General features: G+C 41.6%; 1 protein-coding gene across 1 annotated transcript in view; it reads left to right on the top strand.

Annotated features, from left to right (window-relative positions):
• The window catches only part of KIAA0930 (KIAA0930 ortholog), a 2167533-nt gene extending 2163726 nt beyond the window's left edge, over window positions 1–3807 (top strand). The window contains exon 9 of the mRNA XM_044087231.1: window positions 3713–3807. Coding sequence (XP_043943166.1) covers window positions 3713–3807 — 95 coding nt within the window. The remainder of the gene's footprint in view (window positions 1–3712) is intronic.
• The last annotated feature ends 12761 nt before the right edge of the window (window positions 3808–16568 follow it).

The raw sequence follows: 16568 nt of genomic DNA, 5'->3' as shown, positions 1-16568 counted from the left end.
TTGGCTTTGATAATGCCGTAGTTAATAGACATGTATCAGTGTGGGTTTATACAGAAGCAGAGAATTTCTGATAATATAATTCATACTTTAAAGTCTGGAAAAATGTATACACAATCAAGTCTTACACTACCTTCTGCAAGAAAATCTACTCACATCTACCCAACATGGCTTTCGTCCCATGCACAGCACTACTGCAGCTCTCCCTGTCTTTCCTAAACTCTGTATCACTAGCTAGAGACAGTAAGAAACTTATTTCCTGTCTCTTCATTGACCTCTCTAAAGCATTTGATACAGTCTCTCATAAACTTCCCCTTAAACTAGCAAGCTTACACTTCTCTCCATCCACCATATCTTGGTTTAACAACTATCTCTCTGATAGACTCCAATCAGTCAAATGGCTCTCAGCTTTCTCCCCTCTTCTTCCTGTTAAAATGGGTGTTCCACAAGGCTCCATCCTTGGGTCCCTTCTTTTTAACATCTTTACCAACTTTCTCTACTCTTCTTGTCCTGGATCCTCGCTGATACAATACGCAGATGATTCTACACATATCACTATTGCTGAATCACCAACTCAACTAAAATCAGACACACGGTCTTGTTTTAACTCTGTAGAAAACTGGCTATCTGAAAACCAAGTTATCCTTAGTCCAAAGAAAACCAAATTATTTAATATGTAAAATTACTATTTTCTGTTGGAGCTTTTTTCCTCAGGCCTCCACTGAAAATGGGCATTTGTAGCCCAGTCGGACAAACCCGGTCAACAAATATAAAATAAATAAATTTACTGATAATTCAGGATGAGGTTAGGGAGGTGGAAGAAATAGCAGTTATCTCACTGGATGCTGAAAGGTATTAAGCAGAGTTGATTGGTCATATTTAGATACTGTTGCATTCTCTAGGGGAAAATGATAGGGAGTGCACTATTGTTGTTGTTGTTTTTGGTCTTATTGGAGCTCATAGATGATAAACTGAGACCTGCAGATGAGTTAGGGAGTTGTAACTGTGGAAACAGGGAACTGAGGGTGTATCTGTGCAGACAATGTATTATTCTATTCAGGTAGACATGAGGAAAATTTTTGAGGCACTTAAGACGTTTGATGGAGTGTCAGATTCCAAAATAAGTGACAGAAAGGTTAGGGCAATAGGGGGTCACATTGATAGAATACCCAAGATGTGGGAGGGAATGATGGTGAAGTACTTGGTTATTGGGTTGATGGATAAGTATTAAAAGGGTTACCTATCAAAACATCGAATGATCTTAACATCTAAACTCAAAACATCAAGACCTTAACATCTAAACATCAAAACATCTAAAAGTCATAACATTGAATCTCAAAACATTGAAAACTACAAAGCAACTATAAATAAAAACCTTGCACACTGTTTACTACATTTCTGCAGGGGGGCAAGCCCCCCTGCACCCCCCACGTGGGGAGCTCCGCCACCCCCCTCCATAATTAAATATACCAACTCCAAGATCTCACTACAGTGGGGTTAGGAAATTAACCTTTTCCCCTACTGTAGTGCAATCTTGGAGTTGGTATATTTAATTTAAGGGGGGGGGGCTTGCCCCCATGCAGAAACGTAGTAAACAGTGTGTGGGATGTTATTTATAGTTGCTTTGTAGTTTTCAATGTTTTGAGATTCCATGCTATGACTTTTAGATGTTTTGAGGTTTACATGTTATGGTCTTGATGTTTTGAGTTTAGATGTTATGATCATTCAATGTTTTGATAGGTAACCGTTAAAAGTCATACTGTGGCCAATCGCTTTCAAATTTACTGACATTTCATTGTGAAAATCCTGGTAGCAGTAACAGGACAGCAGGAAGTGATAATTGGGAAAGCAGAGGCATAGATTTAATACCCACTGTCTGCCTTGACTGAAATATCTAGGCAGGGATTAAAGAAGAGAAAGATCTCATACAGTCTACAGTTTTTTATAAGAGAGCAGCTAATAAAAGAATATTCTATTCTACTACAGGGGAGGTCATGCCTGTTAAATTTGTTCGACTTCTTTGAGACAGCCACCAAAGCCATGTATGAGGGAAGATGGTCACACCACCTACCTTGACCTGGCCTAAGCCTTCAATACTATTCCCCACTCTGGTATAATAGATATACTCTCTCAACTAGGCATCAATGCATATGCTACCAGATGAGTAGCAAACTGGCTCACTGATAGAACCCACCTAATCAAAATAAGGGAAGCCATCTCAAGCAGTAGACCTGTAACGAACAATGTACCACAGGGATCGGTCTTGGGGCCTCTGTTGTTTGGGCTGTACTTTTCTGAGGTGCAGGCCAAAACCAGTGGCTATGGTTGACCAAATTTGCAGATGACTGCAAGTTGGGTGCTGTCATCACTTCCCCTAGTGATGTGGGCATCCTCCAATAGGGTCTCACTCAAACAAATGACTGGTGCCAGAAACATGGCCTAAAACTGAATGCTCTCCCTTTCGAGAGAGTGACATCCCCACAAATTATCACATTAATACCGTCCTAAGCATGCAATCAGTCATGAGGGACTTGGCACCCAGACTGATAGCAAACTGATTTTTGACATCATATTGCCTCCATTGTATGGAAAGCTTTCTACATGGCCCACCCCATAAGTAAGGGTATCTCATCCAGGTATAAGAAGGTCATAACATCCCTGTATTTTTCCCTTATAAGACCCATTATTGAGCATAATGCCCTTTTCAGCATGTACCTCACAAAGCACATGCAGCACCTGAAGAAACCACAGAGGTTCCTCACCAGGAGGATCCAGGACCGCAAACATCCACCCTACACAGACAAGCTAAAAGCCTTATTCCACTGCTCAGTCTCATACAGACTCCTCAGAGGTGACCTCTGTCTGGCATACAAAGCAGCTTCAAACCCCACCTTGATGGGACTGCTGCATATCCACAAGTCAAGCTCCACTCGAGTAACCCACACGTATGACCTCAACTTGGTCTGTGACATCATTAGGCCTTGTTGGTGGGACAGATTTGTGTCCCAGAGACTCCCCCTTCAATGGAATAGACTCCCTCTCCACATCAAGCAGAGAATCTCATTAACCCTTTTTAAGTGCAACCTGGATAACTGGATGGGGAACAGAAAATACACCCCTGGGATTCCACCTGTGTCCCTGCTGCAAGGGCATTGGGTGCTGACATGTCGGAAGATGGGCTGCATTCTTGTCTTGGCTTGTAAGGGCTTCAGGGCCAATAGCCTAATGTCTTCCTATGATTCTGTGTGTACATTGACTGTATTTCTGTACAGCCTGAATACTACACTGCATTAGTTCAGCTGGAAAGGGCCATATTTTGGCCATATGTCTATATTGATACTATTTATGATGTATTACTGCTATACCACTTGGTTCTTTTTCTTGTTTTTCCAAAGGTTAAACTATTTAGTGTATTTTTTTTCTCTTTCTTCTTTAGTTAATGCTGTATTGTAGTCAGTAATTACATGTGTTTGACTGTAGTAGCTATATATGCATTGCTTTTTTGAGCCATACATTTAAATGTATATGACTATATAAGTTGAATACTTGTGCTAATACCTTACTGTATCTTACACTCTGTGCTAATACCTCACTGTATCTCACACTCCACTCATCTACTGATTTGCACTCCTCCTCCACACTTTACCTTCCACTCCTGCTTAGTACTTAACCTAGTTGGCTAACAAATTTAACATTCTTTCTGTCTCACTTTCAGCTTCCAAGCCCTGTGTTGAGAGACTACAGTCTCTCTATCAGAAGCCCTGTAAGGCTTATGAAATACAACTGAATCTGAAGGAAAACACAACCTAGAAGCCCCCAGGATCTATCTAGACTCTCTGCCTTCAGCCTCACAGTGTAGGTGATATCCTACAGTATATTTATGATTTTTAACTTTAAACTTGTGAGTGCGTTAATTTAAAATTACTTGTGAGTGCCTTACTTTAAATTAATTTGTAAGGGCCAGCACACCCGCGGACTTACCCCTCCACCCTTCTGTTTACTATTTTACCCCCTCCCCCTCCTACTATCCTAGTGGGGTTAGTGTTTTCCCCACTTTTACCACTAGAGGGCAGCAGACCTCAAGCTTTGGAAAACCATCTTTCACTGGGTATAGAAATCCACTAGTACTGATGAACAGCTAGATTCTGCTATCCCTGCTTGTACTTTCTATTCAAGTACTTACCCCCCACCCCATGAAAAGTTGAAAAGGGAAAGATCAGGGTTAAGTCTGGGAGTTTTAATAACTAGACAGCTTTTTTTGTTAGTCACTACTATTGCTACTGACCCCCTCAATTTAACACTCTGTTTAAACCTCCTTTCCTGCCTTAGGACATTTTATAAATATCTCTCTCTCTGTTATAAAACTGTTTTTTTCATCACTTTCTCCCCTGCACAGCTGTACCTTTGTTCACCATTTCTCTGCTAATTAGTAACAGAAAATGTCTCTTACCTTTCCTATGCCTGTAGAACTTAGTCTCTCGGCATAACTGATTGCCTCTCAGCCTCTCTCAGCTCTGACCCCCTCCGTTCACCCTATGGGCTCACTCCGCTCCCCTACCCTACCCTCAATTCCCACACATCCCCAGGGGTCCTAAACTTGTACTTCCCTAACCACACCCTCTCTCTCTTTCAACCAATCCCATACTTCACCTTATCCCACATACTATAGCCACACCCCTACCGTCTAACAATCACTCACAATAAACCACTCCTCAGAGTACCTTGCCGTATCCTCCTACTCTTATCCAATACATATTAGTGCTCTCCTCTCTTCACTTCCTTTATCCTCTTTTCCTCTACTTTCCACTCCTTAATTTATCACTCCTCTTTTTTTTATAATCCTTTTAAGATGCCTCTGACTAATCTAACCAAGCTAACACTCTCAGTTATACTCTCAACTGTCCTCACTTCAACCTACCTTCTTACCTCCATTGAAAAACTGCACTATTTTCATCATAACCACTCTCTAAAGCAAACAGCAATTTACACACATATACCCTCTAATAGACATGCTAACATAACTTCCATTCCCAGTTACCTCCTACCTAAATACCATAGACTCTCCTACATTAAATACAATTTACCCTCAATAAATAAAGTGAAAATTCAAACTAACTTTAGGTATAATTCAGCAATAAATCTAAATAATCCCTCCTTAAAAGATAGTGACATCCACCCCAACCCTGGCCCTACCAACCCCACTATCCAAACAACCCACCCTAATCTCAATAACTCTCTCCTAATAGGACATCTTAATATCCAAGTCACTAATAATAAAGTAGCCCACCTCCATGGCCTCCTAGATACTCACTCCTTTGATATCCTCTGCCTCAGTGAAACTTGGTTGAAACCAGAAACTAAAGACAATTAAATTATTCCCCAAGGCTACAATATAGTCAGACAAGACCGAACAAAACGCAAAGGTGGTGGAGTAGCAGTTCTATTTAAAGATGGACTTCATATCTCCACCCTACCATCTAATTCAACCCAGAATAATAACGCAGAAGTCCTTATTACCAAACTTCAAATCGACACAAAGAAATCTTTATACATTATCTGCATCTACATACCACCCGGAAATAATATCACTACAATAAAGGCTATTCTAAGCTGGGTGTCTTCCACCTACCCCCAAGAAACAATAATACTAGGTGACTTTAATATTGATTGGAAAGGTGTTAGTGCTGAAAATCCTACCTGTCATATTAACCTCAATGGCTTTAGCCAAACCATAACCTCTACAACCAGAATTAACAAACCTAATCAGAAAGAGAGTACCTTAGACTGGATACTTATAAATAAACAGAAACAATCTTACAAGGTAGGAACTCTGCCAGATGATGTTAGGGATGATTTTGTGACCTACATCATAAGAGAAAAGAAGGATCTTCCCAACCTCCCCACCTCTAGGATAGCACGCTCTACCAAACACTTTAATTCAGAATTATTTCAAGCATAGCTTAAAGCCTGCAACTGAAACCCTTTAAAAACCCTTCCACTTGAAGAGGCTGTGAAGTATCTTAACTCCAAATTCTTATCTATACTGGATAACCATGCTCCTAAACGGTCCATTAGAATGAAGTCTAACCCAGCCCCATGGCTTACTAATGAAACTAGACATCAAATTTTGTTTAGGAACAAAGTTTGGGCTAAGTGGAGAGCTAACAGAAATATCTCTGATCATCTACATTTCAGGCAGCTCAGAAATAGTACAAAAAAGGCAATACTTAAAGATAAAAAAAACTACTACTGTAAACTCCAACAAACTCACCAAAATAATCCTCAGAAGTTCTGGTCTAGCATTAACAAGCTCCTTTCCCCAGGTAACTCCCGATCACCCACCATTTGATGTAGATCCAAATACACCCCATCAAACTGCAAATACCTTTAACTCCTTCTTCACTGAGACCATACAATCTCTAGCTAGTCAACTTATTCCAGATAACTCAAGCCTTCCCACCACCTCACCAGACTCTCTACCTAAATCCAAACTACAACCCATCTCTACTACTGACATCTATAAATTTATTCAAAAACTCAAGCCATGCACTCCTTCTGCTGACCAGCTACCTTCCCAATATCTCCAAAAAGCAGCCAAAGTAATTGCCTATCCTATATCCATCCTTATAAACAGGACAATCCAAGAAGGAACTATTCCAGATATTTGGAAAATCTCCCACATTATCCCATTACATAAAGGTGGAAACTCAAATGACTACTCTATCGGCCAATTGCTCTTTTATCACCCTTAGCAAAAATTATGGAAAAATGCATTCACCAACAACAACTACTACATCATCTTTCTCAAAATAACATAATAGCAAACTGTCAACATGGCTTTAGGCCATCACACAGCACCACTACTGCACTTCTATTCTTTACAGATACCATCAATAGAAACCGTAATAAAAACATCCTCTCATCGGCACTCTTTATTGATCTCTCTAAAGCTTTCGACATGGTAAGCCACACCCTCTTAATCAATATTCTTGAATCTCTTTCCTTTGACTTTCAGGCTGTTAAATGGTTCAGATCCTACCTCAGCAACAGGCAACAAGCAGTTCTCTGGGAAAATCAAATTTCATCCTTCTTGCTAATCACCATAGGAGTCCCACAGGGCTCCATTTTTGGACCACTTCTTTTCTCATTATTTATCAATGATCTCCATGTAGCAATTCCTCAAGCTACCTGCATTCAATATGCAGATGATTCCACACTAATATGCTCAGCAACCTCTACATCTGAACTATATTCTCTCACTCAAAATGTTTTCAACACTGTAGAAACATGGTTTACAAAACGCTGCCGCCTTCTTAATGCCAAAAAAACAAAACTCCTCCTCTTTACCCTCACTACCAAGTCCTCCCCCATAGATTTCTCAATCTCTTCAAATAATGGCACTATTATTTTTCCAGACTCTACCACTAAACTGTTAGGAATATCTATTGACAATAACCTCACATTTGATTACCATATAAATAACACCATTAAAACGGTCAACAGAAAAATAGGCTCCTTATATAGAATAAAACCTTTCCTAACCCCAGCAGCCAGAACCAAGATTGCTCACTCCCATCTAATCTCAACTCTTCTGTACGCTTCACCTATTTTTACCAACCTAAAGAAAACTAACCTTAACAAACTAGCAACTTCCTATAATAACATTGCCAGATTCGCTACTGCCAATCCCTTTAAAACCCACCACTGTTTTAATCTTAAGCAACTAGACTGGCTGGAATTCCAAAACCATCTGATAATACCCTAACTCACGATTGCCCACAAGATAATTTACCAATCCAATAACACCCCTATACTCTCCAAGCTGTTAATCCCCTATAAAAATCTGAATTCCCTATGTTCTTCTAGCAAACTCCTCGCCAGCATAACAAAGTCTAATAATATGGCTGGTGACTCTCTGTTTACTAACGCAGCAGGAAAAAACTAGAACCTGCTACCCAATGAACTAACTCTAATCACATCCTTGCCACTTTAAATGAAAACTTAAAAAACACCTCCAAATGCACTGGTTATGCCCTTGTAGCAACCCTGACTAACCACCCTCTTCACATCTGTTTCTTCCTCTTCCAACCAAACTTCCAAACATTTTAATGCTTAGTTATGTAAGCAAGACTGACACTGTTTAAACTCTAATTAACTTACTGCCGAAATCTTTCCACCTGATGTGAATACTTGCGCATGATTCTTACTGTGCTACATTTGTTTTTGCTTTCTTAAGTGTAAATATTTTTACTGTTGCTTTTCGCAAGTGTTAATATCTTTAGTATGTAACAATTACTTGTATGTTTCTCTATTTTGTTTTTATTAATCCTTTATTTACCATGTAACAATATTTCATACTTTTTATATCTGTTTGGAGCTTTCCCCCCGGGCCTCTACTGAAAATGGAAATATATCCAGCTAGACTAGCCCGGTTAACAAATGTAAAATAAAATAAAAATAAAAACGAGTCTGTCATCTCTGTCCCCTTTCCATTTTTTTTTAAATTGTTTCTTTGAATAAATAGCCTTTCTTCCCCATTTCTACTCCTCACAACAGCCTTTATCAGCTTTTCTTGATGGTGTTATCTGGATAGATTTCTCAGAGTTACTTTGTGACAGTTCAGCCGCCACCACATAGCTCTCAACTGAGTCAGTCAGTTATCCATTGCTCAGCTGTGTTTGCACTCTTTAAACTAACCCATCATCAAGTAGGGGGAATGGAGAAGTGTCAGAGTCATGGTGGTTTCTTCACTTTGTGGTAACGTGCAGGAACATTATATCAAGTCAAACATCTGTGACCTTACTACCTTCCCTAGCATGTTGGCCAATGAATGAACCATTTAGTTCAAACAGATGAAGTGATTGTGGTATTGTTCACAGTCTGTAAATTCAGTTTCATATACTATTTTGCTTCTACTACATTTGTGTCAAAGTAAGCCTTCTGTGCCAAAGCAGACATCAAAGAATTCTTCCTCAGGTAGATGGCAGTGTTGCAGGTGTAATGAGAAAGAAAGGTGACTGACAACATATGCTCAGAAATATAAATGGGTGTAACTAAGGATTTTTTTTTGAGCTGGTACACTGGATCTGAATTGCCTAGATATAGTAAGGCCTTGTTAAATTTAATTCTGGTGGTTGCCAAAAAAGCAGTTAATATAAAATAGAAATCAAAGTGTAAACCATTTGTATTTGAAGTACTGAATATTGTTACAGATAAAAAAAAAAACTAGAAGTGGGATCTTTAGAAAAGGGAAGGACCAAATTACATTGAAATGAATGGAACTGTGGGAGCAATGCATGCAGAACAATGTTCAGGAAGAGTAGTGAGGATTTAAAGTAAGATAGGCATTGAGCAATGTATATAATGTTGGTTTGACGGTTGTCATAAAAAAGGAGGTATGTCAAATATAATGTATGTAACAGGAGACACATTGATATGGTTTGTTTTCTTTGATATAACTGTATGTTTACTTATGTCTTAATTGATAATGTAATAAAGGTGTTAAAAAAGTAAACCTTCTATCCCTCAGCACTCAGAAAACATGCAAATTTACTTTGGAAATTCACTGATGGGCCAGGCCTCACATTCTACTATCTGCTCAGATGTGATCAGGAGTGTGTCAGTATCATCAGCAGGATTTATTTTCTGCAAAAAAATAACATTTGCTTATTAACTGGTAAACAAGTTTGGTTAGACCCTTGCTGACTTGGACTCCTCCTTTCAGCCAGTGTCTTGACATACACTTGTAGGGCTATGCTGGTCGTTTACTGCTCTTCATCATTTCTTAACACTTCTGTTCCCCTTCTGTGGCTTCTGCCGGAGTTCCAAGCACTCCTGCCAAGAATGGATTACATTGTTCTGTTGTTTTCTTGACAGTCAGCAGTAGTCAGCATTAGGTTTATGGACAAAGTTTTGTTTCTCTCACTGAGCACAGGCTTTGTTGTATGACTGCAGAGCTTTGAAAAATGGCCTTTATTGCTGTATCCATATGCCAGTAAATTTGATTTGCTTAATTTTCCATATACCTGCACAGGCTTAGTACCTGTATTACCTGTATTAGCTTTCCTTTAGTCTGTAGAAACTAACACATATCTTGTGTGGTTATATGAAACTACAGTTGTTAATTTTATTTATGACATCTACTATTATACCTGCAGTTATTTAGTGGGCATCTCCCCTTGTTTCAGTAGCATTCTGACGTATGCCTTTGCTTATTACAAGGTTTGCACAAAATGTTTTCTCGGTACTTGCGTATTATCGCAACCAGATTTTTGCGATAATACCACTTGCTTACCGTTATCGTAATCTGACTGAGAGTGTTGTACAAATGTCAGGAAACATCTAAAATTAAACAAATAACCTGTGTTGTACCCATACGAGTCTGTGATATAGCTGAAAAAGGTCCAAAAAAAACATTTATGACTGTTACATTCATCAGCATTTGCTGCCACGGGGAAAAAAAGGGAAAGGAACGTTCAGCGGGCGGTGGCGCACTATTTAGTTAAGCTTCACCACCCTGGCAGTAAACTGCATAAAGAAACACAACAGCATGTTTCTATTTTTTTGGGGGGTTTGTTTTACACATTTTATTGAAAACACTGCAGATAAAAAGATGTATTGTTAAAGGAAACACACTATATAACACTTATAAACCACTAATGGTCAGAAAACAAAATCAGGAAGCAAGTGGTATTATCACAAAAATCTGGTTGCGATTATACGCAAGTACCATTTTCTCTATGTACATTCACTATGATCACTTTATTTTTTATTGATGTTAGTCACAATTTGTCTTTCATTTATCTATCATAATGAAAGAATAGTTCAGCCATGCTTGATACCTGAATGTTTGTGTTTTGTTTCCTCAAGCATGAATGTTCGGTGCTATTTTGTCTCACAGATCACATTTTATTGTTCAGTACAGTGTTGTAGCAATTTATGAATGCCCAGTTACTGCTACTAAATGCGCAGACCAAGAGCACAGTATCTCAGACAAAGTATATGTCATTTTTACTTCAGGTTATACTTTTAAATCTTTGTCTGAGATGCAGTTATCTCAGAGTGAGAATAATGTAGAGGGATTTAGGGCAAAGTCCCTCACATTTGAAGCACAGATAGAAAATACTTGCTGTTACTAATTGGTTTGTGTATGTACTCAGATTGTTTTTTTTTTTTCCTCAAGTGTGCCTCTTTAAAGTAATTGTGTGCTTAAGAGAGTAGATGTTCTTCGTGTTTCACTGTTGCAGTCATCACACTTGGGTTATCTGCCTGCAGGTAGCCCTCAATCGGCCCGAATACCAGAGACTTAGTATTCCTACATCAGTTACTGTCACTCCAGGTCTGACGTCAGGTTGTCAGGGGTATAACCACATGCAGCCAGCGCCATTACATCAGTCTTTCTTGCCAAGGAGCCTGAAGCAGAAGCAGTTCGCACGCGTGCAGGTCGGCCGCTACCTGAGTTTTCGTTTCCGAAATGAATTATCCTGAAGTCTTCTAAAGCTAAGTACCCCATTGGGGATCCTTTTTCCTTGCTCTAACCGATGGCAGAAAAAGTTAACAATTGTCTTGCCTGTGGAAAGCAAATACCACACAGAGATTTCCATTCTTACTGCGTCACCTGTTTAGGCCCAGACCACGATGTACCTCACTGTTGGTTTTGTGCCTTGTTCAACATCCAAACTTTTCATCATTGGGCCCTTATTGTCACTAAATACTTTCGTTCTCTTATCTCCGTATTCTGAAATGGCTTCAGTAAGCCATCCGACTACCGATCTTCCGAAAAAGTAAGGATAAAGACAGAGACAGACCGCACAGGTCCAAAGCTGCCAATGACGCTTCCATTAAGCTAGTCGCCAGTTCGCCGGTACTCAGTGAGGCCCTTTTGCAGCCCCTGATGCCTGCTTCAAGTGGATTTGCAGGCCTCTACCAAGACCCATTCAGAATCCGGTATGCCCTGAGACTCATCTTCGACTACGGAACCTGCGGATGTCTCTTCCTTGGATGAGTCCGGAGCTACTGAGCAGGCACCGGTTTCTGAAGAAGTTCTTCGCACTACCGATATTTGACACAAACCGACGACTTTTTTCATCTTCATTTCTGTCTAAAACTACCGAGTTTCTAACGCCAAGAGTATGCCATAAAAAACGACGACTAAAGCTCATGCACCTGCTCCCTTGCCACAACATCAAATGCTTAAAATGGCAGAAGACATTATTATGTTGATTAGGGGAAGTCAGCCTTCCCCTGCTAAGAGAAAAAGAGACCTGTCCCCAGCAGCTTCAACAGACCAAGAGTCTGATGACTCTGAGATATCTGATTATGAAGACATGCCCTTATCTGCTTATGAGGATTCAGATGCAGAGGAATCCACTCCCTCTGCTTCTCCTCCAGAAGACTTTTCTTTTGGTGAAACCTTACATACTTTAAGAGAGCATTTCCACTGGAAATGCTAAGACTATCCTCAGTCCAAAAAGAGACTCACAAGAATTTCTAGATTTGCCACAACATAGGCCTTTAGCAATACTCCCATTCCTGGATGTTATGGATGATGTCTTTATGGAATCCAGTTTAACTCCTGATACTTTACCCCCTGCTCCTAGGAAACCAGACAGGTACTACAGAGTACCTGATTCTCACAAATTCCTTTTCAAAAATCCAACTGATGACCCCAGAGGTCATCTCCCAGGGGCCTAAAGGTATCAAAGCAACTACAGCTAAGAATCCCACTCCTTCAGACAGGGATTCCAGAGCTTTAGACAGATGGGGTAAGAAAGTATATACCGCTGCAACTCTCGCCATTAGGGCTTTGAATTGTCAGTTTCACATGCTGAACTACCAACAGCATATTATGGAACTTATTGGTGGTGGTGCTGCGGTAGCGTTGTCGCCTCACAGTAAGATGTTGACCTGTTCGATTCTCAGCTAGAGCGAATTCTGTGTGGAGACATGCGTGAATGGGCGTACCTTCGTTGAAGGTTGTGAGTCAGGGCTGGCAACTCGGCACGTAAAAATCTACTGCCAATCATTAGCGGACCGGAGTTCCGCTGTGGTGACCCCTAACCGGGAAAAGCCGAAAGACACAAACAAACAAATTAAGCAAAAAATAGCTACCTTTATAGACTGTGCAGAAAATAAAGAACTGCAAGAGCTTATGCATTCTGCAAGCCAAGTTAGCAAGCATACATTGCAGTGTGGCTTTGATGCCCTAGAAGCACCTTGCAGGGCAGCAGTCACTGGTCCTGTACTGAGAGGGCATGCTTCGCTTAAGGAGCAAACCATGTCAAATCAAAATTATTAGACGCTCCTTTGAACAAGGACGATCTATTTGGCACCAAAGCAGAAGAGGTTCTCAAAAAGATGGAAGAAAAAGCTAAATCTATGCAGACAGTCAAAGAATTCTTGCAAGTACAGCCTCCTAGATTCAGTAGGCATTGTCCCTCAAAACATTGGTCCTTTCCAGCCCCCTCAAGGCCATCTCAAACTAGACCCAGGGGAAACAGACCCCCCCCAGACTACAGTCTCAGGGTATGCAGAGATCTAAGCAATGGAGTGCCTCCACCTCAAAATCAGGGAGTGCTAAGCCACCCCATTATGGAAAGAATTCCCAATGACTTCTCAACTCCCTCTGCCCAACTGCTTGTGCCCCTAGAGGGAAAACTTGCTGTTCATGCAAAAAACTGGATTTCCATCATCAAAGACCGATGGGTCCTCAACATTGTATCTCAAGGGGTACAAATTTTACTTCCACTCACTGCCAACCCCAAAAGGGTTCCCAGACCTCCCTCCAAACCAGTGGGAAGAGGCACAAAACCAAGTTCAATCCCTGCTCTCTCTATAAGGGCAATTCAACCTGTTCCTGTAGAACAGATTGGTCAAGAATTCTATTCCAGACTTTTCCTGGTACACAGGAGAGAGGGCACTTGGCACCCAATCCTAGATCTTTCAGTTCTAAACACCTTCCTGGTGGTACCAAAATTCAAAATGTCCACCCTGCAGCAGCACCTATGCTAGCCAAAAATGCCTGGTTAGTCACCCTAGACTTAAAAGAAGCCTATCTGCACATCCCTGTAAGGGACTCATGCAGGAAATATCTATGCTTCAGGGCAGGATCTATGCATTATCAGTTCTCTGCCCTTCCCTTTGGCTTATCCACTGCTCCCAGAGTATTCACAAAATGCCTGGCTCCAGCCATTGCTTACTGCAGACAGAGAAATATTCAAATTTACCCGTACTTGAACGACTGCCTGATTCAGGCAGACAGTCAAGAAATCCTGTTGCAGCACCTGACATTTGTAAAAAACCTTCTAACCTCCCTGGGGTACACCATCAATGAAAATAAATCAAAACTAGTCCCCAGTCAAAAGATTGTATTCCTGGGAGCAAGCTTGGACACAGCATCCCAGATGGTATTCCTCACTCCAGAAAAACAAACCTATTTGACAGACTAATTTACTCAAATGGCCACCAGAACTCAGCTATCTGCAAGGAAAATCCTGCAGGGCCTAGGGTTCATGGCCTCATGCATCCTACTAATTCCATATGCCAGACTGCATATGAGGAAACTTCAATGGTACATAAAAAGTCTGTGGTGCCAACATTCTCAGGACCTGGAAACCGTCACTCTTATCATACCTTGTCTAAGGACAGAATTTCTTTGGTGGGCAGCAGCATACAACCACAAGGGACTGCCCTTTACTCAACCCCACCCCACCCAGACCCTAACCACAGATGCATCAGACTATGCCTGGGGGGCACACATGGATGGCAAGTGCATTCAGGGCCACTGGAGCCAAAGTCAAATTAATCTGCACATCAACCAAAAAGAGATGCTAGCTGTGTAGCACGGTCTAACAGCTTTCAGATCCCTACTCTCACCAGGACACCTGCTAATAAAAACAGACAACATCACAGTTCTGCAGTATATCAACAAGCAGGGGGAACCCACTTTTACCCACTCTGCAGGCTAGCCATGGCCCTGTAGAACACGGCCTTGGACATGCAGGTCCATCTGCAAGCTCAATTCCTGCCAGGCAAACAAAACTCACTGGCAGACTACTTAAGCAGAAATCTCCTAGACCCACACGAGTGGCAATTAGAGCCCAGCACATTCAACCTTCTGATTCATAAATGGGGGACCCCAGAGGTGGATCTATTTTCCTCCCCCTGCAATCACCAGCTCAGCAAATTCTGCACCAGGATACCTCACAGCAGGGCCTGGAAAGTGGATGCCCTATCCCTCCTGTGGGTAAATCTCTCAATCTATGCCTTTCCCCCTCTGCCCCTTCTCTCAAGAGTATTGCTCAAGATAAGACAGGACAGACCAAGGACAATTCTGATTTCCCTGGACTGGCCACGCCAGCACTGGTACCCATTCCTGCGCAGCCTGTCACCGGTGCCACCCTGGCACCTACACCAGAACCCAACCCTGCTCTCTCAGCAGGGGGGACATGTCTTGCATCCGCAACTGCAAACCCTAAATCTTGCAGCCTGGCTTATTCCTTGAATTCTCCCCCAGTAACCAGCCTAAGCAAGTAGGTGCTGGACATCATTCTTGAAGCTAGATGAACCCAGTACAAGGAAATCCTATGCTGATAAGTGGAAAAGGTACTGCTCCTGGATTCAGTCTAAAGGAGAGGACACAACTCTGCCCTTCCTGCCTCTAATCCTGGATTACTTAGCAGACCTAAACCACAGAGGCCTATCCTTTTCCTCCATTAAGATCCATGCCTCTGCCATCTCGGCTCATTACAACTGTGAGCCACCCCTATTCTCTCACCCTCTCACCAAGCGGTTCGTGAGGGGGGCAAACAACTTAAGGCTACCAAGGAGAGCACCCACCCCTGCTTGGGACCTTAACTTTGTACTGGAAAAGCTCACACTACTCCCTTTTGAGCCTGCAGCATCAGCAGACTTAAAATTCCTGTCTTGGAAAACATCATTGCTCCTGGCCATCACTTCAGCAAGATGAGTGTCTGAGCTACAAGCACTTATGGCCGTGGAACCCTTTATTATTTTTCGTGCTGACAGGGTCTCCCTCAGGACTAACCCTTCCTTTATGCCCAAAGTGGTGTCCAGCATGGCTCTCAACCAATCTATCCATTTACCAACCTTCTTAACTAATCCTCAAAATAAAGGGGAAAGAATCCTGCACTCCTTGGACATGCACAAACATCTCAGATTCTATGAATAGGACTAAGCCCTTCAGGAAATCTGACCAGTTACTACTCAGTTTTGCACCAGGGGCAGAGGGCAAGGCCATTTCAAAATGGACAATTTCCAAATGGATGACACACTGTATCCATTCTGCTACAAAAACCATGGGAAACCAACCCCTCAGGAGCCAGGACACATTCCACTAGGGCAACTTCTACCTCTACAGCATTCTGCAGGGGTGCCCCTACCAGGGACATTCTGGAGGCTGCTACCTGGAGTTCTGTACACTCATTCACTAAGCATTACCACCTGCCTATATTTTCCAAATCCAGGGTGAGTTTTGCAACTGCAGTCCTGCAGGGCATACTAGCCAGCCCAAACACTTCTTGACTGCCTCCACCCTTTCTATAGCTTTGGGA

The sequence above is a fragment of the Protopterus annectens genome, chromosome 11.part0 (genome assembly GCF_019279795.1).
Source record: "Protopterus annectens isolate FY-2018-M chromosome 11.part0, PAN1.0, whole genome shotgun sequence".
Lineage (NCBI taxonomy): Eukaryota > Metazoa > Chordata > Ceratodontiformes > Protopteridae > Protopterus > Protopterus annectens.
Note: the sequence above shows the minus strand (reverse complement) of the source record. Positions and strands in the feature narration are given on the sequence as shown.